At 46.8% G+C, this 23,861-nt stretch overlaps 1 protein-coding gene and 1 long non-coding RNA gene across 3 annotated transcripts in view; one reads left to right on the top strand and one right to left on the bottom strand.

Moving 5' to 3' along the window:
* Nucleotides 1-23,861, top strand: part of LOC309846456 — a 644,888-nt gene that overhangs the window by 364,110 nt on the left and 256,917 nt on the right. The gene's annotated exons all lie outside the window — the stretch shown is intronic.
* ACER2 (alkaline ceramidase 2) overlaps nt 6,728-23,861 on the bottom strand; it is a 32,859-nt gene continuing 15,725 nt past the window's right edge. For both annotated transcript variants that reach the window (XM_082695363.1, XM_082695364.1), the window contains 3 exons: nt 21,533-21,670; nt 15,084-15,221; nt 6,728-11,013 (listed from right to left, as the gene is read on the bottom strand). In XM_082695363.1, coding sequence (XP_082551489.1) covers nt 10,827-11,013; nt 15,084-15,221; nt 21,533-21,670 — 463 coding nt within the window. In that variant the 3' untranslated portion in view covers nt 6,728-10,826. The remainder of the gene's footprint in view (nt 11,014-15,083; nt 15,222-21,532; nt 21,671-23,861) is intronic.

Here is a 23,861-nt window from a genome sequence, read left to right as displayed (position 1 = left end):
CCTTCAAATTCTTCACAAGATCTCTTATTCAGAATTCCTGGCCATCATCTGACTGAAACTCCTAAGAAACCCCCAGCCAGAACTGCCCAGCCAAACCACTCCTTAATTCCTGACCCTCGGACACTGAGAGTTAAGCGTTCACTCTTGCTTTAAGCCACTTGCTTTTGGGGTATTCGTTATGCAGTCACCCCCATAGCTTATGGTGTGTGTCTTCCCAGAAGATTGCATTTTCCCAGGGGACTCTTGGGGGCACCTGGCTCAGTAGAGAGAGATCATGCGACTTTTGATCTTGGGGTTGTAAGTTCGAGTCCCAAGTTGGGTGTACAGATTACTTAAAAAAAAAAAAAATTTCCCAGAGTTCTTGGGTGGCTCAGTCGGTTAAGCTGCTGCCTTCAGCTCCAGTCATGATCCCAGGGTCCTGGAATCAAGTTCCACATCGGGCTCCTTGCTCAGTGAGGAGACTGCTTCTCCCTCTGCCTGGTGCTCCCCACTGCTTGTGCGCCCACTCTCTCTCTCTCTTTCTGACAAATGAAATCTTCAAAATACATAGAGAGAGAGAGGCTCTTGGGGAGGCTGCCTATGTAGCAGGAAAACAACCCTGGGCTCTGGACCTGGATCTGGTCCTGCTTCTGCCTCATAACAATGGAAGTCTGGAAGGGCCCTTCCAGACTCTGGACCTCAGAATTCTCGTAAGCCCTTCTTTAAAGGGAAGGGGCAGGTGTTGGGCTACGTGGCCTCTCCAATGCCCTCCAGCTTCACTACTGTCCCTGCTGCAGGACAGAGGCTATGGGAGGCAAGCATGTCTCCTCAGGCTAGGCCAGCTGCTGCTTTCTCCACAGCTCTTGGGGCTGCAACCTAAGGCCCCTCACCAGGCTCTCCACCTCCTGTGTCCAGCCTCATGAGCCCCACTGCCCCTTTCCTTGGACCAGGACTTTAACTGAACTCACAGAAGTTGTGGAACCTCCAACCTCTGTGGGTGGAAATTTCTAGGACGAGGCCCTAGAAGGTGCCACCCTTCAGCCCCTCTGAAAAAGACTTGAGGCTTAACCATGACACACACTAGAAAAGGAAAGCTGAAATTGGCCTCGTGGCCAGTGTAATATCTCTAAATGGGTGATTTTCAATGAGGGGCAATTTTACAACACCCCCCCCCCAGGGGAGGGACATTTGACAATGTCTGGAGACACTTTGTGTTGTCACGACTAGGGAGGAGGAGTGTCCTCTAGGTGGGTAGAGGTCAGGGACACTGCTGCATAGCCTATAATTTACGGGACAATCCCCCACAAGGAGACTTCTCCTGATGGGACTAACAATAGAGCCGAAGATGGGGAACCTCTAAATGAAGGTACTCGAGACCGCGACGAACAGAGGCTCCCAACCTAAGGATTTGCCCCCCATAATGTCACTGAGCAAAGGGGACTGATCCTTGAGGACGAACAGTCTGGAACGAGACTTGGGGTTAGGCAACACCCCGAGACCTCAGCCTCTGGTTCCGCTCTGCTCTGCTCTGCACATACACCTGCGCTGGTTTCCAGGGCGGGGTTTGCTGGTGCATCTCTGAGTTGGGACTGAGATCCTCAAGGAAGGAACCACCCAGAGGCATTGCGTGGGTTTTTAGGGTCTGAAACTGAGTATACTTTTGGGGTATCTCTTTTTAAAAAGGCACAAGACATTTGGGTGGACCCCTGCGAGCGAGGATCCCTGAAGCATGTGATCAGCTTTGGGCTGAATCCACTCTAGAAGCCCAGAGTGAGGAATCCCCACAAAACCCAACCTTGCCCCTTGAGGCACGTGCCTGCGGCCGGGAGTCAGCCAGCGCAGCTCCACTGGAAACCTCATAAACAGAGGGGAACTGCATGTAAGGGAGAATCTCTCCTGCCCCCAAGGGAGGCCAGCTCCCTGGCTGCCTGGCACCTGCCGACTGGGTGCCCCACTGGCAAGCCCGCTCTATGCAGCACATCCTGGTGGACATCTGACCTTGGGAACTACAAGATGACCTTTGTATTGTTTTGAGCCATTCGCTGTTGCGGCAGCAAACAATCCCGGGGGCACTCCAGACTACATCTCCGTGCCCTCCACTCCGACTCCCTGGGAAAGTGGCTGGTCCTGCCTTCATCGAGTCTGTGGCAATCCCTCCTCACCGCACAACCAGCGCCCCACTTTAGTCCCCGGTTTCCTGGATCAAGTTCCACAAGTTTCTACTTTGTGCCAGACTTTGAAAGAAATGGGTATTTTTAAAGACCTAACCTCTGTCCTGTTACGTTACAGTGTGCAAAACACTGCAATAAAAGGGGGAAGGAGCTGAAGGAGGGAAGTCGTAGGAAAAGCTTCCTGAAAGGAAGCCACGTCCAGGGGTGAGGAGGATGTGCTATGGGGCATTCTAGCGGAGGGAATGCTTTCTGCAGAGGCCCTGTTCTTACCAGCCTCCAGCCTCCCTAACTCATGCTACCTTCGTGCAGTCCCTTCCCACACTGAACAGGGCTGACTTACGTACCCAGATGTTACAGGAATGACTGTGGTTCCTGAGGCTGCGTCATAAAAGATCTTGTAGCTTCCCACCTGCTCGGTTGAGTCACTCAGTCTAGGAGTCCTCTGGCCTGTTGTGGAGGAGCCCTACAGAGCCCTCTGCCCAGAAAGGAGCTGAGGCCTTCAGCCAACAGTCCTACGAGAGAGCTCCCTGGAATCCAGCTGCTCTAGTCAAGCCTTCAGATGACCACTGCCCCAGCTGACAGGTCCTCCATGAGCTGCTGGCCAAGCTGAGGCAGCTATGCTGCTCCCAGATTTATGACCTAAGGGGGTAGGTCTGTTCTTTCAAGCCCACTGAGTTCGGAGTGACTCGTTACACAGCGCTGGGTAACTAATGCAGGCCCTACGGCCACATGAAAGATCACATAGAGCTATGCCAATGTTCACTCAAGTGAAGGGTCCAAGAGGAGAGCAGCTCACAAGACTACGAAAGAAGGCAAGGACCAGACGGTGAGGGGATTCCTAAATCATGTTCAGGCCTCAAAGAAAGTTTGATCTGGGGCACCTGGGTGGCTCAGCCAGTTGAGTGTCCAACTCTCGATTTTGGTTCAGGTCATGATCTCAGGGTCGTGGGATCGAGCCCCACATCAGGCTCTGTACTCAGCACAGAGTCTGCTTGAGATTCCCTCTCTCTCTCTCTCTGTCTTCCCTCTGCCCCTCACCTCAATCAACCTCTCTCTCTCTCAAACTTTTTTAAAATTTTACTTACTTATTTATTTATTGAACGGAGAGATAGCACAAGTAAGCAGAGCGGCAGGAAGAGGGAGAGAGAGAAGCAGGCTTCCTGATGTGGGGCTTCCACCCAGGACCCTGGAATCATGATCTAAGCCAAAGGCAGTCACTTAATCAACTGAGCCGCCCAGGCACCCCTCTCTCAAATTTTTTTAAAATAGTAAGTTTGCTTTGCTCTCAGAGTGATGGAGATTTGGTGGGCTTTGAGCCACTAACTGACCTGGTCAGATTTTTCTTCAGAAAGATGACGGGGGTCGGGGGAGAGAGAGTTGGTTAAGTGGCCAACTCTTGGCTTCAGCTCAGATCATGATCTCAGGGTCTTGCAACCGAGCCCCACATCGAGCTTCGCGCTCAACGCAGAGTCTGCTGGAGATTCTCTCCTCTCCCTTTCCCCCTTCCTTCTCACTCATGGGGAATTTAAGAAACAAAACAGGATCATAGGGGAAGGAAGGGGAAAATAAAAGAAAATCAGAGGGAGACAAACCATACGTGACTCGATCATAGGAAACAAAGAATTGCTGGAAGGGAGGGGAGAGGGGCTGGGGTAACTGTGTGATAGACATTAAGGAGGGCACATGATGTAACCAGCACTGGGTTTTATAGAAGACTGATGAATCACTCACCTCTGACCCAGAAACCAATAATGCATTATGTTAATTAATTGAATTTAAATAAAAATAAAAAATCCTTTGTAGAAAGAAAACTAAATGGATGAGTTGAAAGCCTTGGGTCTGAATCTTGACTCTGCCACCTACTGGCTGTGTTCTAAATACCTTTCTGAGCCTTGGTTTTATCGTCCTTAAACCAGGAATAATAGTAATATTGGCTTCACAAAAAAGTCAGAGTAAATAAGGCAAAGAGAACTCATGTGCTGAGCTCTCAAATAGGGCTTGCTTTAAGAAAACACTACTTCCGGGACGCCTGGGTGGCTCAGTTGGTTGGACGACTGCCTTCGGCTCAGGTCATGATCCTGGAGTTCGGGGATCGAGTCCCACATCAGGCTCCCAGCTCCATGGAGAGTCTGCTTCTCCCTCTGACCTTCTCCTGGCTCATGCTCTCTCTCACTGTCTCTCTCTTAAATAAATAAATAAAATCTTTAAAAAAAGAAAAGAAAACACTACTTCCAGGCAACATACCCATTCTTTCATCAGTCTGAGATTCTAGATTATCAAATATGGCTCTCAGTCCATCAGTTCCGTCTTAGAAGGTCTCAAACCAACTCCTCACTGGTCAGATGTTACCACTCTCTCCTGCCTGCCTTCCCGGAGTTGCTGATGCGTCTTGTACGCACGGTTTTCAGCCATTGGTGGCTTCTCTCCTCTTCCACAGGGCACACTGCTGTATTCATCACACAGCCCCCTGCAGCTAGCCCCACAGGTTTAAAAAAAAAAAAAGGCAGGCCTACCGCTGGTTCAAACTGGATTCAGTCTTAGAGATATTTTGGGTTGTACTGGCATTTGACTTGTGTGAGCAGAACTATTAATTCCAGAAGTTAAACCTAACTCCAGTGGATTAAAAAAAAATCCTCTAGATCACAACTATGTTAACTCAGTTTCATGTGCCGGAAAATATTTGCTTTATGATATTCGGAAGATTTTTAGAAATCTGAGATCAAACACCTAGAGGGTGAAGAATGAGTTGCTAGGAGAAGCGAGGAGGGGAAAAAGCAAAGAGATGCTTGGCGGGGGCGGGGGGGGGGAGCAGGAACACATACTTGGACCCAAAAAGAAGCTGTGTGACTTGTGAGAGTTTTGAGATAATTATATTGAGTTCTGGGGTGATTTGCAATTAGGGTTTCAAGCGTTCCGTGGAGAGGAATACCTGAAAGGGCCACAAGATGGCGATATTACTCCAGAAGTCTCTCCCAGTCCTTCACCCCCGGTAGCTATGCCTTCCTTTGTTCAGACTTCCTTCCCCAGCAACTGTCACTGATAACACCGTCCATTTTGTGTCTCTTCGTGCTCTTGGCCTTCCCCTATGTCACTTTCTTGTAAGTAGCCTTAATGCAGAAACTACTAATTTTATTGCTATCTGTTAAATTTGGGGTTTTTTCCTTTTCCTTTTTTTTTTTTTTTTTTTTTTTGCTATTTGTTACATCTTTAAGGTAGTGATATGATCTCCGTTCTGTTGTAAAAGCAGCTGGATCAAATGTTTTGTTTTAATAAGAAATATAAAATAAACCAACTAAAAACGGACTTATCTTTCCCTTTTTGTGAGTTACCACCCAGAGAGCCTTCCCAGCTAAGTGGGGTGTCGCCCACCAGGCCTGGAGACAGAAACAAGTGCTCACGAGGCGATGACAGATCCTTAGCTGAGGAGAGAGGCAGCAGCACCCTTAAGTTGGGGCAGGAGTGAATGAAGAACAAAAAACCAAATGGTCTACCTCTTATGTTTATTATGGAAAAATTCCACAATACAAAAGCTAGAATAATATGACACACCCAGATACAATCCTATGAAAGGGTCTGATACCAGAAACTAATCTATAAACTATAAAGAGGCTTAGGCAAATGTAAGCTTGTTTTTTTTTTTGAAGTCACTTGAAATGCGCATTCCCGGCACCCTGGGGCACCCCGCCCCCTGCCCCCCAGCCCCTCAGAAGAGGAAATCCTGACTTAGAGACGGTGGAGAGGAGGGGCACTGGTTTTAGAGGGCAGCTGGGAAAGCAGACCTAAGGTGACCAATTTCAGCCTGAGAGGATTTGAATCCTGGTCTGCTGTCCGGCCCTGCAGAAGCTCTTTACGTGGGTGGCTTCTAGGGACACCTGAATTCCCAAAAAATTACATGGGTGGGCATTTTCCTAGGGAGAAGACTCACTACTCCCACCAGACGGGCAAAAAAGTCTCTGCAGCCATGGCTTATGCCCTTATCCCTTCACCCAGACCAGAAAAAAAGTCTAAAAACCCACTGTAATGTATTTTATGGATTTAATGGATATATGGATTTAATGACAACCCTGATCCAGTCTCCCTTCTGATGGTCACACTGTTCTTTTAAATACGGCCTATTAAATCTTACTAATTAAAAAAAATGGTCCTAGGGAATTAAAAACAGGTACATACAAAATATTCCTGCTAAAAAAATTTGCTATGCATTTAGGCACTTCATACTAGAAATATTACGCTAACCTGGAGGGTGTTTAATAATAACAATACCCAAGGGGTGCCTGGGTGGCTCAGTTAAGTATCTGCTTTTGGCTCAGATCATGATGCCCGTGGGATCGAGCCCCACAGGAGTCTCCCTGCTCGATGGGAAGTCTGCTTCTCCCGCTTCTACTCCCCCTGCTTGTGCACCCTCTCTCGCTCACTCTGTCAAACAAAGTCTTTTAAAGAATAAAAAATAAAATAATGACACCCCAAATCATTAACAAATTAATTTGGGAAAATGTGCTTTGCTTGACAATCCATTAAATGCATCTTTTATTTTCAGGTATTTCCGAAATCATTTGGGAAATAAACACAAACATAAATTCACAGAAAATGCCCCTTACGGCTTTAATATCGAATATAACCATCATAGCTCACAAAAATAGCATAAAGTGCAAAAGCTCCATTTCAAAAGGCTTCAAATCACTCCCAAAGCAATGGAGACTAAATGCTACCACAGCCAGGGAGCCCACACCACCCTTATACGGAACAAGTCCAGAAAGTATAAAACAAGGGGATGTATCTGAAAATACCATATAAGTTCTGATTACATACTGTGATTATAAAATAGTCTTCAATCTGGTTTAACAGAGAGAAAGAATCAATTCAAACAATCAGTCCTTTAGAATAGAGGCCTTTTTCTTCTTCTTCTTCTTTTAATCTGTAGGAGAATGTCCATAAAATCCCTTGAGAACCCCAATCTGGCCTGCCAATTGTCTCTGGCCAGCTGGAATGGTAGCACCCAGGCAAAGAGCTGACAATGAAAGGTTCCAAGCTCATTTGGGGAAAAGGAGCTGGGGTTGGGAGTGCTCGCTGGACAAGCTTCAGCCCTCCCCCAGCCCCCAGATGGCTGTGTGTCAGCCCCATGGGATGAAGAGCCGAGGAGACTCCGTCCCACTCTCAGAACCTGCAACATGGCATTGGTTCACATAAGCGTGATGAACGGGTGAGAAGTTTTGACACACCTGAGAAATCCAGTAAAAACAAGTTGCAGTTTTGTTTTTTGTTTTTTTAAGAAAGTCTGTGCTTGATGACCATCAAGCTTAGATTCCCCCAACAGAACATCTTAGATCCACAATTGTTGGGCACTCATCCGAGGGACAGGCCTCATTTCCCCCAAAATGTAGCCTGTTACCAAACAGATTCAGGTTATCTCTCCCCCATACACCTTGGATATATTCGTGCTAATAATATAATCATAATCATAAAGAGCAATGATTTTTTTCTAAAAATTAAGATTGAATCAAACACTGGAAAATAAGAATCACCGACTTAAATGATCAGCAATGTTGACTATCTTAGATCCAACTCCTGCTCATTCTCGGTCTTAGGCAAATCTATCCACGCAGAACACAAATGCACCCGACCTGCCATGACCTAAGTCGCAAACATCACATCTCCACGTCTCTGCGTTATTAGAGAGAAAACCCCAAAAGATTCTTGATTGCACATCAATCAATAAGCTATTCACTTTTTTAAATCTGAAAACCTGTAGAGCCCTATTTTTACCAGCGATGTCCTGCAACTCGTTAATCCGGAGCAGAGGCCTCTGGAAGATAGAATTCAGTTCATTATTTCTCGGGACCTATTCATGTCAGGCTCAATTTAAAAAGAAGACTCAGCAGTAAGTCAGAATCCAGTGATGAGCTCTCAAGGGTACAGCTGACCGAGTGTATTCCAAAAGCTGCTCCTCATGAAAAATACATAACTGGCATTTATATTCCATTCAAGCGACCGGAAGAACTGTCCCCTCTAAAAGACGGCTGCTCACAAGGCTATGGGGCAGGAGGGGGAGACGAGAAGGAAATACACCAAAATATTAACAATGATTGTTCTCGGACAATAGAAATACAGACTTCTTCTTCCCTTCGACTTTCCTGTGGTTTTCCAATTTTCTTTCAAGAGTGTTTAGTGCTAGAAGAAAAGCATCCTAAATATAAATGTAAATATAAATATGTCAGAAGTCTAACTTCAAACTAGATTGTTCAACTCCTTTCTCGATTTACCATCTCACGCTAACAAGCTAGAGTGATTTTTGCTCAAAAGTTCAGTTTTTGTCCTCAATTATACCCATTCCGTACGTTATCAGCCCTCAGCTCATTAAAGCCAATCTCTAGAAGGGCCTTGTTTTTTTGTTTTTGTTTTTGTTTTTTAAACAGCAAAAATATCCCTTCTGATATCTTAACTAAGTCATCTGTCTCGTAGAAGACAGATGGAAACAGCCCTGTGAGTTGGGGCGCTGATTTCCTTATTTCCAGCAGTCACATTGCATCCCTATTTCCAAAGGACACTCAGAAACTTCCAGAAGAGCAAGATCAAAGAGATAAGAGTTGGAGGTGATGATCCTCAGGGACCCACCCACCCCTTTACCTGAGAGAGAGACGCAGTCCCTCCCTAACTGCTGAACAGTGCTCCTGTCAATGAGGAACTCTCAAGACAGAACTTAAACCTCACACAGAACACAAACCCTTCCCGCACTTCCCTGCCTCTCCTCATCCAAGTTGCCACGCTAAGACAGCTGGGCCTGAAGCGTGTGGAAGCTTCTCTCTACTTTGGAGCATCTGATACCACGGAATGGAGGAACCCAGAATCCATGCCAGGTGAAATGAATCTGAAGCAAGGACTGCTACTTCCCTTTAAAAAATCCTAGACCAAAGTTTTAAAACTCGCAGTGGTTCCAAGAACCACCAAGGTCTCAGAGGTGCATGAGAACCCCACTAATACATAAATACCTTTTTTCAACGTATATTTTTAAACCGTAACACACAGGTACACTCCTTCAACACCAAATTTTTCACCATGGAAACCACAATTTAACTTGCATTTTCACTGAATGATATTAGGGAAATATGTAAGTTCTACCTGCAAATAAACTTAATAGAATACAACACATTTCTCACATTTGGGTTCCATCAGGATCTCTTACTGTAAATAGGGTTGTGCTAAAAAAAAAAAAAAAATTACTTGAAAACCACAGAAGAAGAACAAAGTCACTCATTTTTAAACTCTCAGTTCATTGTTCCTTATTGGACTTTTCACCTTGGATCCTGTACAAAATTCTCAGTAAAGCAAGAGTTCCTGGACACGCCACAGACTGGTACTGCCCAACTCTTCAATCCTTGGTGATACGACTCCTGTCCTCACAAGGACACCTCCGTCCTGCCCTCTTTCACATCGGAATGCTGCAAGGCAGGAGGTGTCGGAGGGACAGTGAGTATCCCTGAGGTCATGTACTCCCCCCCTCACACCTCGATGACCATTTCTGGAGTCTTCATTCAGCCCAGTGAAGAGGTTAGTGGTAGCCAGTGTCATCTGAGCTGAGGAAAAACTCAGAAGGCAACAGACTTGCCCGCTGCATAAGTGACCCAAAAAGCCAGCCTGGGGTCCCCTCAGTAGTCGAGAAGAAGCAGCCATCAGATGCTCAGAAAAACCACAGGAAGCACCTTGTACTCAGAGTGCACTGAGTACGATTCCCACAGGAAACACTGGACAAAGAAGAGGCGAGGTTTTCGAGGATAACTTCCAGAATCGAAGGTTTCCCATTAGCAGAAGTTTCCAGAACTTTGTGTTTGCTCCAGATGTTAAACCAGGATCCCCACTGTGACCATCCCAAGGCCTTGACTTTACAGAGTTCAGCAGCAAGGAGTGGGGCTCTGTGTGCAGATGGCTTAGCCATACCTACTCTTCTCCAAGTGTTGGAGCCCCCTGGGCTGGGGGGCAGGGTGGGCAACAATGTCAACACTTAGAAATTGTGCTCATCTTCAAGAATGGCTTAAATTGGAGTGTAGCCTTTGGCACAGAGGGTTTTTCTGTCCACTCCACTCTCATCTGAAGTCCCTGGCTCTCAGCAGAGGTAGTAGAGAAAGGATTCACAAGTAAAATCTGGTTACTGAGAGTCTCCAAGTAGACCAGTAGCCTCCTCAGCCACAAGCCCTGCGTGGGTTTCATTGGCTTGGTTTTATTTTAGGACCATTTCCCCAGATGAAAATCCCTGGCATCTTCCATCAGTCAGATGGTCTTGCCTGTCACAGAGTCTGTCAGCAGGAGGGTCCACTCTGAGAGCACATGGGACCAGTGGGGTCTGGAGCAAACTCCTTCTGGGAATTGAGGCTCCCACAAGGGACCACCTTGCCATCACAAAGGATACAGCCCAACCAGTCACTGCATCTGGAAGGGACGCTGAGAAGATCTACCTGATGCCCCTCAGTTCACTTTCCATCTTGGGAAAGGGAAAGACCTTCTTCCCCCATGCACAGTGGAGTCCTGGTGAGCCACAGACTCGCTGGTTAGAGCCCAAGGGAACAAAATACTAAAAAGACAGACCCCTACCCCCAACTCTACAAACCACCAGCTGTCTTTGCTGGCAAGTGAAGCCCATTGCATGAGGAAAAATAGGCAGAGAAGCCAGCCACTGCCTTGCCATCACGTGATCTTGACCGGTGATTTCTTGCTGGCACACAGGAGAGACACATAGGGGACACCGATGAAGGCCCATTTCTCGCTGGGCCAGAACTTGATGACGGGGCCCTGCTCGGGAATCTCGGAAGCAGCGTCAAAGTAGGCAAAGCAGACGCAGCCCAGGTAGGCGGCAAGGCAGATGAGGATGTGCCTGTGAAAGGACACAGCAGGTCAGCACCCAGCCAGGGCCAACAAATATGGCCGCCTTCAGGGGACCCTGCCCTCCCCCACCCCCATCCCCACCCCACCCAGCCTGCCTTCCTTCCAAGGAGGAAGGGACGGTAAGGTAACCAACAATCCTCGGAATAGTAGGAGAACCGCAAATCTGGGGCAAACACGGCCTGTTTTAGAAAGTTCTAAAATATTCCACGTGGTGATAGGAGCAAATGTGCAAATGCTTTGGGGGCTCAACCCTGAAGACTGAGGCACAAGGATTTAAAACAGGTGCTGAGAAGATGAAACTGAGACCATCTGATTAGATCCCACCTTCTTCCTCCAATGTTGCTTAAACATAATTTATGCCCTTTATTAGGAATCCTTTTATACAGACAAAACTGCTTTTACAGCTTAGTAGGGAAACTTTCTCACTTGACTGTGTCCGTAAGAAGTCGTATATGAATCCTTTAGCAAGCAAGGACCATTTAAAAGCAGGTAACCCTTCCCTCTACTCTAGACTGAAATTAAATTCCAGATGAGCTAAAGATTTAAAATCCATTTTTAAAATAGAGTCAGAGAAAACATTTTTATGAACTTTGGTGGGGGAGGCCTTTCTGATACTGACAAAGTCCAGAAACCCTACAAGAAGAGATTGACTTATGTGAGAACATGACTGTTGATAACCCATATGGTACCAAAAAACCCTCATGCACTGAAAGATAAATGGGAAAGGGGGGCGTGAGATATTTGTATCATATGACCAGTTAAAGTCCCTATATTCTGGAGGGTGGCTCAGTCGGTTAAGCAGCTGACTCTTGATTTGAGCTCAGATCATGATCTGAGGATCCTGAGATCTAGCCCGGGGTCGGACTCCTTACTGAGCATGGAGCCTGCTTAGGAGTCTCTCTCTCCCTCTCCCTCTGCCCAACCCTCTCACACACGTGCACTCTCTCTCAAAAAATAAAATAAAATCCCTATTTTCCAAAGAGCTCTCAAAAACTAATCCTTTCATAGGATGCCCTTTAACCCAATCAGGGTGGGTGAAGATGGCATGATCGACCTTGGTCTCACACTATAAACACTGCAGCTGGCCACTGCCTCCATGAGGGCTCAGTGTAGAATTCTGTCTGTGCTGATATGCATGCAGATTTGCATAATACATACAGATACTGGACGGTAATGACTGGTTACTCTGTGCCAGACACCAGGTTGCTAGATAGAAATTGTTTAAAAATAGAAACACTGCAGGGAAGACAAATGAAAAGGTACCTTTCAAACGAAGAAATGCACCCATTGAACTTAAACTGTGAAAGAGGCTCAACAATGAAGCTAGTTTTTTACAAAGACATGAAAATAAAAATGTTTTTAACCAGGGTAACATGAGTTAAGAGTTAATATCTAGTATATATGAAAGTATGGATAAAAGGCATTATCTTACAGACTTTAATAAAAAGTATGCATTAATATTTCAGAGATACAGGGGCACCTGGGTGGCTCAGTGGGTTAAGCCTCTGCTTTCAGCTCAGGTCATGATCTCATGGTCCTGGGATCAAGCCCCACATTGGGCTCTCTGCTTGGCAGGGAACCTGCTTCCCCCTCTCTCTCCACCTGCCTCTTTGCCTACTTGTGATCTTTGTCAAATAAATAAATAAAATCTTTTAAAAAAAATACTTTGGAGATACAGATCTATATGTACCTGTATCTAATAGGTATAGATATAATCTACAGATATATAAAATTTAACCTAAGGAAATGTGCAGGCATGTGAACAAATAACCTAATTACCTATTAAAAGAGAGGTAGGCTAAATGAATTCTAAAGCATCTATACTGGGAGGTATTTATTAGACACAAAAAAGTGGAAGACAATATGTATGCACTGGTAAGCAAAGTCATCCACAATCTAGTATTCCCTATGTAAGAAAAAAACAAAACAGAACACTTTATATCACCTATAGAATGATGCGAGATTTATTTACAAAAAGTATGATTAGAGAAACAGACATGAAAAATCTAGAATCAGTCAGGGGAGTGTGTGAGTCTTGATCCCGGGGTTGTGAGTTCAAACCCTATATTAGGTGCAGAAATTACTTAAAATTTTTAAAAAATCTTAGGCCGTTAACAATTGTTATTCTTTAGTGGAATTATGAGAGCCTCTCTATGCTTCTGTTTAAATTTGTTCTAAATCATCTTTTTTTTTTTTTAAGATTTTATTTATTTGACAGAGAGAGAGGCATCACAAGTAGGCAGAGAGAGAGAGAGGGAAGCAGGCTCCCTGTTGAGCAGAGAGCCCAATGCGGGACTCGATCCCAGGACCCTGAGATCATGACCTGAGCTGAAGGCAGAGGCTTAACCTACTGAGCCGCCAGGTGCCCCTGTTCTTAAAGCATCTTAACTGGGGCAAAAATATGATTCAACTTTGAAAAAGCAGGAATTACACCAAACTTGAAACAAATTTAAGTCTGAGCCAACATTATTACAATCTAATTTTTGAATTTTGCTTAAATTGCTAAGGTTACCAAGAAACTTGGATTGATAAAAATATGTACTTACTATACCTTGAATGAGGTCGTATTTACACACATGTGTACATTTATCAAAACTCATCCAAGTGTACACTTGGAATCTACAGTTTATTATCCCCATTATAACTCAAATTAACGTGCATAAATTCACTAGTGTGAGTCAAGGTTGAATCTAAAAAAATTCCAGTCTTCATACTGGAATCTTCAGTTTATGCTGTTTCACATTGTTTTGTCTTTTGCAAACAGTCCTGGGAGTCCCCAAGCCTTAAACCAAGAGCAAGTTGGGTCTCATGCTCAATCTATACAAGCTCCTACATTCAAGGGCATTCACACAAGTTCTTTCAAACCACAGAGTTTTAGGCATCGCCCGATAGAAGTCAACCTTCTTCTGAATCTTGGATCTAATAAAGTTTTTCCAGCTCCTTTCCACTAGAATTCTCCCCGGAGCTCTCAATGTACAAGGGACATCGTAAAGCAGATTTCCCTTGGTCCTTGTTCTCTTTTGCAATCAGAAGTTCTGGGGCACAGAGAAACAGGGCTCTGGGTTTGGAGCTGAAGCAGTTCATAGGAAAAAACCATTCGACTTCCTCCTCAGCGTGCTGAGTGTAGGAGTCTGCATGCTGTTGAATAAACTGCTTGTGAGCGCCTGAGTGGTTCAGTCGGTTAAGCGTCTGCCTTCGGCTGAGGTCATGATTCCAGGGTCCTGGGATTGAGCCCCACATCGGACTCCCTGCTCAGCAGGAAGTCTGCTTCTCCCTCTGCTTGTGTATGCGGGTGGCTCAGTCTGCATGTCTGCCTTTGGCTCAGGTCATGGCCCCAGGGTCTTGGGATTGAGCCCCGCATCGGACTCCCTGTTTGGAAAGAAGCCTGCTTCTCCCTCTCCCACTCCCCCTGCTTGTGTTCCCTCTCTCACTGTGTCTCTCTCTGTCAAATAAATAAAATCTTTATTTTTTGAATTTTTATTTTTTAAACTGCTTGCTGCCTTTTTTCTTTAACTTAACCGCATATCCTGAGCTATCCAATGCACAGCTGCTCCAGTTCCCAATGACTGAATTCCCAGGTGAGCGATTCTGAACAATTAATTCACTTCTCTGGGCATCCGTTTCTACCTGTAAAATGCATGGGTGAGACTGTCCCCAGGTGACCTGTGCTGCCTTCACCTGGTCACCTGGGCATCCCAGTCCCCACGTCACCTCTGTTCCAAGTCTTCCCCACCCCCACCACCCGACCCTGGGCGATCTAGCTAGAGCTCAGGTTACGGATTCAGTTTTCAGACTCCTTTATGCTTTAGTAATGGAGCCAGAGGTAAGGGACCGCAGACCCAAAGCACACACAATTAGGTCTTTTTGTCCTGGCTAAGCCTGCTCCCTGGAGCCTACGGCGCATTTGACAATACTTCCCATTGCTTCTGAGAGGTCCGACTGCCTCTGCGAGGAGAGAGGTGCCCCTAGGCTGTGCTCTATCCCCTTGCACACCCACGCACACCGGGCAGGGAAAAGCACGCCCAGCAGGTGCAGACCCGTGTGGCGGCCCGGGCTTACCACACGCAGTGCAGGTAGGGAAAGTGGAAGGACGACAGCAGCTCACAGAAGGCTCGGTCACTGATCCAGCAGAAGAGCGCCAGGGTCCACCAGAGGCCCGAGAAGAGGCCCAGCTTAAAGACACGCACGTTGTCACACCTGCACAGGGATCCAGAAAGCGAGTCAGCCTCAGTCCGGCTGTCACCCACCTTGCTGGCCCCCTTCTTCTGGCTCCTACCACGCCCCTAACCCCAGACCCTCGGCATTGGAGGCCCCACCCAACATCCTGTCCACACCACCCCCCAAGCTTCTGGATGTAGACTCCACACGTCCATACACAGAGGACTCCCAAAGCCGTGTTCTCACCCAGGCCTCCCCCAGACTAGAGACTCACAGATGCAGCGACCGTCTGGACACGCCCACCCACATGTAACACAGACCCAAATCTCACATGTCCTTAACGAACTCCTGTTCTCCTACATACACTGCCCCTCGCTGCCTCTGTCATCAACCCCCGGCCCCCGAGGGATCCTCGTATGCCTCAGATAGCCCCGGCATGTGCCCCTGACCTTAGCACTGGCTGTTGCTGCTCCTGGAAAGCTCTCGCTCACATACCCACATGCTTCACCGTCTCCCAGCCTCTGCTCCAATGCCCCTCAGGAAACCCTTTCCTGACCACTGCTAACAATCGCCCCACGGGCCTCCACCCCTACGTGACACTCTCATATCCCACCCCCCACTTCCCTCTTCTCTCTTCTGATTTCTCTGGAGGGATTCCAACCCCTCTAGCACCCTCGATGTTTACTTGTGGACAGGTGGTCTTCCCCAGGAACAGCACGGGACACACACAGGCCTCCCACTATTTGCTGAATAGAAAGAGCTCTCACGCACACCGGGACAAAATGTTTTTCAGAGACCAATCCTAACAGCCCAAAGAAATTCCCATCGCCATTTCCTTTCCTTGTTCCTGAATCGTTCGTAAAGGGGAGGAGTGACTTCCATTCCTAGGGGAGAAGGCCCCGAGGCAGCTGGTGGCCGAGAGTACTTCTCGGCCCTCCCTCAGGTCTCTGTCCTTCCATGGACCGCTCCAAGGTCAGTCAAGCTCTCTGTGACTTCAAGAAGGGGTCACAGCTATGTGTTCAGATTTGTTGCACGAATGTCAAAAGCCTGACTGGTTGGTTGGGACTTTTCCTGGCCAACTGAGGAAGCATCGTACAACCAGCAAAACCAGGATGGGCAGTAGGTTCAAAGGCCTCAAAAACACAAACTGGAATACCGTCTTGTCGGACAGCTAAATGTCTTCCCTTGAAAACTTTTTTGAAATGATAGAGGCCTAGGCCTGGAGGCACTCAATTCCTACTTAGCTTTGTTGAGCACGTCGCCCTCACAGACTCCTCTCTTTCTCAGCTCAGCTTTCTCTGCCTCCTCAGGTCTCCGCTTCCAGGGCGCCTTCTCAAATAGACTTACTCGGACAGCCCCCACCCCTGTGATGTTGTCGGCCTCGTGGGCACCCACCATTTTCCTTCATAACACTCGTCACAAGACGACATCGTTTTCGTTGCTGTAATTATCTGTTGAAGGTCTAGTATCCGGTCAGACAGGGAGCTCAACGAGAGTAGGACCTCTACCTGCTTTTCACCAACTATATGCACTGTCTGGCCCAGAACACACATGAAATAAATGCTTGCTGAATGAATAAATAAGGAAGTAAAGGAAAATGTTACTTGAATTCCAGTGACCTAAGGGAGCACATTTTTTTCCAGATTTTTTTTTTTTTAAAGTAACCACATTGACTGGGTACCCAATTCTCTGAATGCATGCTAGGCACTATGAAAGGCAAAATGAAAAGGACTCTTGCCTTGCTAAAGATAAAATGAAAGAGGACAAAAACAAGTGTCAACAACTACAGACAATGTGGTACAAGAGGACCCATGTACACTCAATTCAATTAAACCTAGAAACTTTGGCTTAAGAACACTCCAGAACAGGGGTCAGCATACTGGAGAGGCAGTGTGTGTGTGTGACAGTCCGCCTCTCTTGCCAGATGATGAGTCACTTGGGAGGAAAGCCTGCAGAGTCAGGGTCCCAGGTTGCCTGGTTCTGTCCCCTCCTCTTTTTTTAGAGGGACAGGTCCTACTACCGCTGCTGACCAGGCCTATCTGCACTTGTGTCTTGCCCAAACCTGGGCTCCTTTGGGTTTTATTCCCACTTCTCAGGGCCCCTATCAAAAGAGCAACATGAGATTAAAGGAAAAAAGCAGAACAAAAGGGATATATACAGTAGAACCCTATTCTAGAATAAAAAAAAAATATCTCGGCTGTTATCTGTGGTTCTTCTTAACCCTTCGTTGTATTTGCAAAGTTGCCCTTAACAGACTCACTCCTATAACCAGGGGGGGAAAAAAAGGCACCTACATTAAAATATATTCAGTGCAGCTGAGTCACTTGATAATAAGACAAAACAAATTTCAGTAAATGTCCAGTCATAACCCCAAATAAAATGTCGTTGCCACATGGTCTGAAAGTTCAGAAAGGACACTGAAAATCAGAAAAGACTAGAAACAAGCTCTAGCAACAAGGCTAATGAGAAACAGAAAGCTCCCCAGCTCCTTCGAGCAGAGGGAGGCTGCATGGGAACTATTGAGCTGCTGCACTACAGATTATCACTAATGTCAGCAGAGCAGGTCCTGGAAGGAAACGCAAAAAGCAGCAAGGGCATCCCCTGTCTGGGAATTTGACCAAAGCAAGCCAACAACTTCTCCTTCCTTGCTGGGACTCAGGGGAAATTGGGACACAGCAGCGAACACAGGGGCCTCATTCCTGCCCATCGAGTCAACATCAAGAAAAGAGACAGGTACTAAACAACAACAAAGACGACAAAAAAAAACAGCACAAATCATTTTTTTTAAAAGACTTCACCCATTTATTTGGCAGAGAGACATACAGCGAGAGAGAGAACACAAGCAGAGGAAGAGGAGAAGCAGGCTCCCTGCTGGGCAGGGAGCCCGACACAGGGCTTGATCCCAGAACCTGGGATCATGACCCAAGTGAAGGGCAGAGGCTTAATGACGGAGCCACCCAGGCGCCCCAGCACAAATAACTTTTTAATTACAATTGGGAGGGCTGCCAGAAAGAAGTGTGAGGTGAGGAGCAAGGGAGCCAAATAGGTGAGTCAACAATGAGCCAGAAGTGAGCCAAGCAGGGGAGTCAGGCAGGGACAGCATGAACAAAGACCTGGGGATAGGGAAGGTCAGAGAAGCGAGAGGACAGAATGAAAGGAGGAAATTCGTGAAGGACAGATCAGCCAGAGAGGGCCATGTTAGGATTTTGAACTTCATCCTAATTGCAAAATCAGCTAAAAAAAAGAGACTATCAGAGGCATGCAGGGGCCATGCTGAGGATACTCAACTTAATGTCAATTGTAATGTCAACTAATAGAAAAACGAAAGTGATCGGATGGGACGTTCAGGGAAGGGAGAGGGCGTACACCTCTGCTTTGAGCAAACAGGTAAATGCTGTTCCCATTCACTGCAGCTGGAAATACTAGGAGAACCAGAACCAGAAAAGTTGGATCAGGAACCTGCTTGAATTCAAGATGGCTATGAGGGGTGGACCCAGAGGTGGGGCAAGCGTCTAGCCACGCCACGGTGAAGGTAGAAGGAAGGACAGAGGCAGACACACACCTGGGAGTCATTGGCACGTGTTTGGTAATGAACGCTGCCGCTGTCGATGAGATCTTCCAGGGCCAAGTGTAGAGATAGGAAAGCCAAAGCGGAGGTCACCTTGAAGGACCCCCACGTGCAAACGTGTGTAGCAAACAAGGAGCTCCTGTCAGAGACTGAAGAGAAGTGGCTACAGAGTGAGTGGAGTCCCCGGTGGGTGTGGCTTCCCGGCTGGCATGGAGAAGAGCACTTCAAGCATGAGAGGCGTGAATTGTGCAAAGAGCTGAGTGAAGAGCACAGAAGATACAGGAGGGCTAAGGAACCGCCACTGGGCATACAACCCCCAGGGGGCGTGGGTGCCGAAGTGAGGCAGAAGCTAGATGGCAGTGGGCTGGAGAAGAAAAGAGAGCTGAGGGACGAAGGCAACTTTTTAAAAAGATTTTATTTATTTATTTGACAGAAAGACAGCTAGAGAGGGAACACAGGCTTCCCGTGGAGCAGAGAGCCCAATGTGGGGCTCGATCCCAGGACGCTGGGATCATAACCTGAGCCAAAGGCAGACGCTTAACGACTGAGCCACCCAGGCACCCCTAAAGGCAACTTTTAAAGACATTGGGCTGTGGCGCCTGGCTAGCTCAGTGGGTAGAGCATGTGACTCTCAATCTCAGGGTCTTGAGGAAGTTCAAGCCCCTTGTTGGGTGTAAAAATCACTTATAGATATAATACGCACTTCTAAGACGCTGGGCTGTGACAGACAAGAGAGATAGGGTGGTGGTTGAAGACAGACCTGGACTGGGCACAGGTGAGAGCTAGGGAAGACAGGAGAGGCTCCAATGGGAAGGACTGTTTAAGGAGGGTTGAGGACCCAGGAGGCCATTTACAGGAATAAAGTATGAATTGGAGATGGACGGAATGATCCAGAGGCTGACAGACCTGGCCGGAAGGAAGGGCACTTCCTAATGAGCTATAGTGATGGTTAGCTTTTCGGAGGCTAAGATTTTTAAGTATGGAACAGATGATTTCCTTTGTAATCACGTACAAAGATTAGAGTATTAAAGGAAAATGTGGGTAGCTGGGTGGCTCAGTTGAAGCATCTTTGGCTCAAGTCATGATCGCAGGCTCCTGGGATCAAGTCCTACGTCAGGCTCCCTACTCAATGGAGAGCCTGCTTCTCCCTCGGCCCCTCCCCTTGCTCGTGCACACGTGCTCTCTCTCTCCCTCTGAAATAAATAAGTAAAATCTTAATAAGGAAAATGTTTCCCTGCTTAAAAGCGACACTCATGAAGCAGGATTTATTCAAACCGTAATCTGCCCCTAACCACTGTCTTCCCTCATTTGTCCTTATTGAAGTACCCTGAATTAAAAATATTTTCCCTTCCCTTAAGCTGCTGGTGTAAAATTAACAAAATTTTAGGCCAAAACATAGCATCAAGAGTTAAAATGAACGAGATTGCAATGAGTTCTCAAAAAAGAGAACTAAGTCCTCAACATTCTATCCAATTCGGGCCTAATATCAGCCAGCACCCCTGGACGATTACAAATCCATTTCAGATTTCTTTATTGGCAATTTGTGTGTTTTCCAAAGAGCTTCAAAATCCTGTTAGTGTTCTGAAACCAGTCTTTCCATTTTCCACTCCTTCAAGGCTACTGGGGAAAGCCAACAGACAAGACTGGACAGCACCCTTCCTCTGCCAGACACTATTTTAAATTCTTCAGTCACCTTTGACTCTGCCTGGTATGGCCAACATTCAAAGCAGCCGCCGGAGTCAAAGCAGTGGGAAAAACCACATGTCTCCTCTCAAAACAGAGACTGAGAGAAAGCTGTTGCCACATCACACAGAGCAACTCTCACACAAAGGAAGACAGATACAAGGAGAAAGTCATGAATTAAAATGCACTTCTCAAGATGGGCACAAAGAACAAGCAGCATTTTCTGAGTACCACCGTAAGGGCGGAGATTTGATGCATTTTGGGGTTAGAGGAGAAGTCATATACACACAAGGCTAAATTGTTTCTGGATATCAACCTAAACTTGAGCATACAACTTCCCAAAGGAAAATCCTTACGCAAATAGCGAAGGCTTTACCGGACAGGCTTTAACTAAGACACTAAGTGTCAGAGAGACTAGCGCCGTCCACGGTTTTCTGCCTGGAGTCATTGTTGCCTTATATATAGACATTTCTTTTTCCTTCTGTGTGTGAATGCAACAGCCTCATTAGGACTTTTCTCCCTGGTCTTCTCCTCTGAACAAATCTATTCTTTGTACAGAATTAAGTCTTGCAGGCTGGCCTAGGCACCCGCCATGTCCTTGAGATGTTCCTGCTCAGGGAGCTAGTGCACTGCACCTAGGAACCAGCTGCTTGCCTCTTTCTGGAGGTGCAATCATTAACATTTTGGGCTAAACCATCCAATGTGCTCCCAACCCGACAGCCAGGAACTAACTCTACGTGAAGAGTTAAATGCCTCTTCCACACTTGAGGGCAGTAAAAAAACAAAACCCAAAAGCAAACAAAAAACAGAAGCCAGGCGCCTGGGTGGTGCAGTCGGTTAAGCACCTGACTCTCAGTTTCAGCTCAGGTCATGATCTCTGGGTCATGAGATCGAGCCCTGCATCAGGCTCTGAGCTCAGCAGGGAGTCTGCTTGGGATTCTCCCTCCCCCCCTTTCCTTGCCCATATGTGTGCACTCTCTCTCTCACAAATAAATAAATCTAAAACAAACAAACAAAAAAATCCCAAAAAACAAAGAAGCTGTTGTGTTCCCAACCCAGGGACAGTCAGGGGTTAGCGGGGAAGAACAAAGGCACCCACCTCCTCAGCTCGGCAATGAGCAGCACGGTACAAGGAACCCCGAGGGTCATCAAAGAGATGTTGTTGATGGCCGGTTTGACAAACGCCAGGCATGTCGTCACTGCAGAAAGGACGCAGACCACTGCCTTGAACCTACCCCTGAATCAATGAAAGTAAAACAAACAGTTAGCCACGGAGCTCTGGTGGGTCTGGTGAATGCTGGCAGAGTGCAGGACCCGCGGGCAGGAGAGCGAGCTGAGAAGTGAGTTGTGCACCGAGTGCCAGGAGTCTCAAACCCACTCCCGCTCACGGGCTCAGGAATTGCACTTCTAGCAGTTCACCCTTAGAAAATAACCACAAATTTGACAGCCATTTCGCCAGGACAATGGTAAAATGAGAATCCATCTAAGTCCCCGAGGGTCAGACATGGTTAACTGTTTTCTTAGTGTTCCTTGATTTTCTGTATGTTTTTCAGAAGTTGTACAGCAGGTTCTAGCAAGGTCTTTCTGTAAAGGGTGAGAGCAGGAACGGTTTAGGTTTTGCAGGTCCTAGGACCTCCGCAGCTCCCCAAGTCTGCCCCTGCGGGACGGGCGGGAAGGGAATGGGCGTGGCTGTGCGCCAATAAAACTTGATTTGCAAAAGCAAGCAGTGGACCCTTCTGGCTCACAGGACCCAGCCTGCCAGTTTCCGTTCCACAAGGTGAACCTGGAGGAGCTTTATAAGGAAAACAGGGACCATTTACAAACCACAACGTTCCCTAGTTTAAAAGAAAGAATCTGCACACCTGGGTGGCTCAGTGCATTAAGCAAGCAACTTTTGATTCCTGCTCAGGTCATGATCTCTGGGTTGGGAGAATGAGCCCCTGAGCCCCCAGTGGGGCGCCATGCTCAGTAGGGGTCTACTGGTCCTTCTCCCTCCTCCTCTGTCCTTCCCCTCACTCTTGGACATGTACGCATGTACATGCTCTCTCCTCCTCTCTCAAATAAATAAAATCTTAAAAAAAAAAAAAAAAAAGGAAGCAAGAAAATACCATCCCCACACCCTTCAGTGGATGTACTTTCAGTAGAATGAGCCAGAAGTGGCGACGTGATCCTGGACATGCTCCTTCTTCTCTCCCTGGGACTCCATTTCCTTATCTATAAAATGAAAAGGCTGGACTAGATGACCCCCAAGGTCTCATCCATGACTGAAATTTAGGAGCACATGATTTTCCTGAAGTTTCTTTTATTCCTCATTAGCACAATTTACTTTGGCAATTTACTTTGGCCGCGAGCCCTGGAACAGGTCACAGTTGAGAAACTCATTTGAATGAAATTCCATTATAAAGAAATCAAAGTACACTGAAACCTCCAAAATACAAATTTATCTCTTAAAGAGGAAAACCATTTATCATCAAGGTGCAGGAAATCATTGATCAAGCTGCCAACTTTCTGACCGGAATGAACAAGAATTGTAGCCCTGAACTTCAACCAGAGAGAAAATACGAATGCAGGAAAGTGTCCAGGCAGCAAATCCTCAGGAGAATCATGTTTTCCTCCTGGCCTTGGCTGGCATCCTAAGTTACTGGAGGAAAGGCTGTCTGCTCCAGCCGGAGGATGATAGCCCACAGCTCTCCTCCAACCCCCACCCCCAATCATTGCAAATGACCCTTGGAGACCCACCATAATTCTTTCACTGGGTTTTTGAGGTTCTATGATCTGCACTGAGCTTTTCAGCCTTTTTAGATTGGATAAACAGAAAAAAAATAAATAAATTAAAAACAAAAAAAACAAAACAAAAACCACTTGTAGGGGCGCCTGGGTGGCTAAGTGGGTTAAAGCCTCTGCTTTTAGCTCAGGTCATGATCTCAGAGTCCTGGGATCGAGCCCCGCATCGGGCTCTCTGCTCCTCGAGGAGCCTGCTTCCCCCCCACCTCTCTGCCTGCCTCTCTGCCTACTTGTGATCTCTCTGTCAAATAAATTAATTAAAAAAAAAAAAAAGGCTTGGGGCGCCTGGGTGGCTCAGTGGGTTAAGCCGCTGCCTTCGGCTCAGGTCATGATCTCAGGGTCCTGGGATCGAGTCCCGCATCGGGCTCTCTGCTCAGCAGGGGCCTGCTTCCTTCCCTTCCCCTCTCTCTGCCTGCCTCTCTACCTACTGTGATCTCTCTCTGTCAAATAAATAAATAAAATCTTTAAAAAAAAAAAAAAAGGCTTGTAAGTTGCATTAACTCTTTAGATCAACGGTTCAAGAGTTAGTGAAGGCAACAGTGATGTAAGCACAGATTTTCCAGCTAACAGATGTAGGTTCGCTTGCTGCTTTCATCACTGAGTAGCTGTGGTACCTCTTGGCAAGTTCTGAAACCCTCCAAACC

The sequence above is a fragment of the Mustela nivalis genome (assembly GCF_964662115.1).
Source record: "Mustela nivalis genome assembly, chromosome: 13".
NCBI lineage: Eukaryota > Metazoa > Chordata > Mammalia > Carnivora > Mustelidae > Mustela > Mustela nivalis.
Note: the sequence above shows the minus strand (reverse complement) of the source record. Positions and strands in the feature narration are given on the sequence as shown.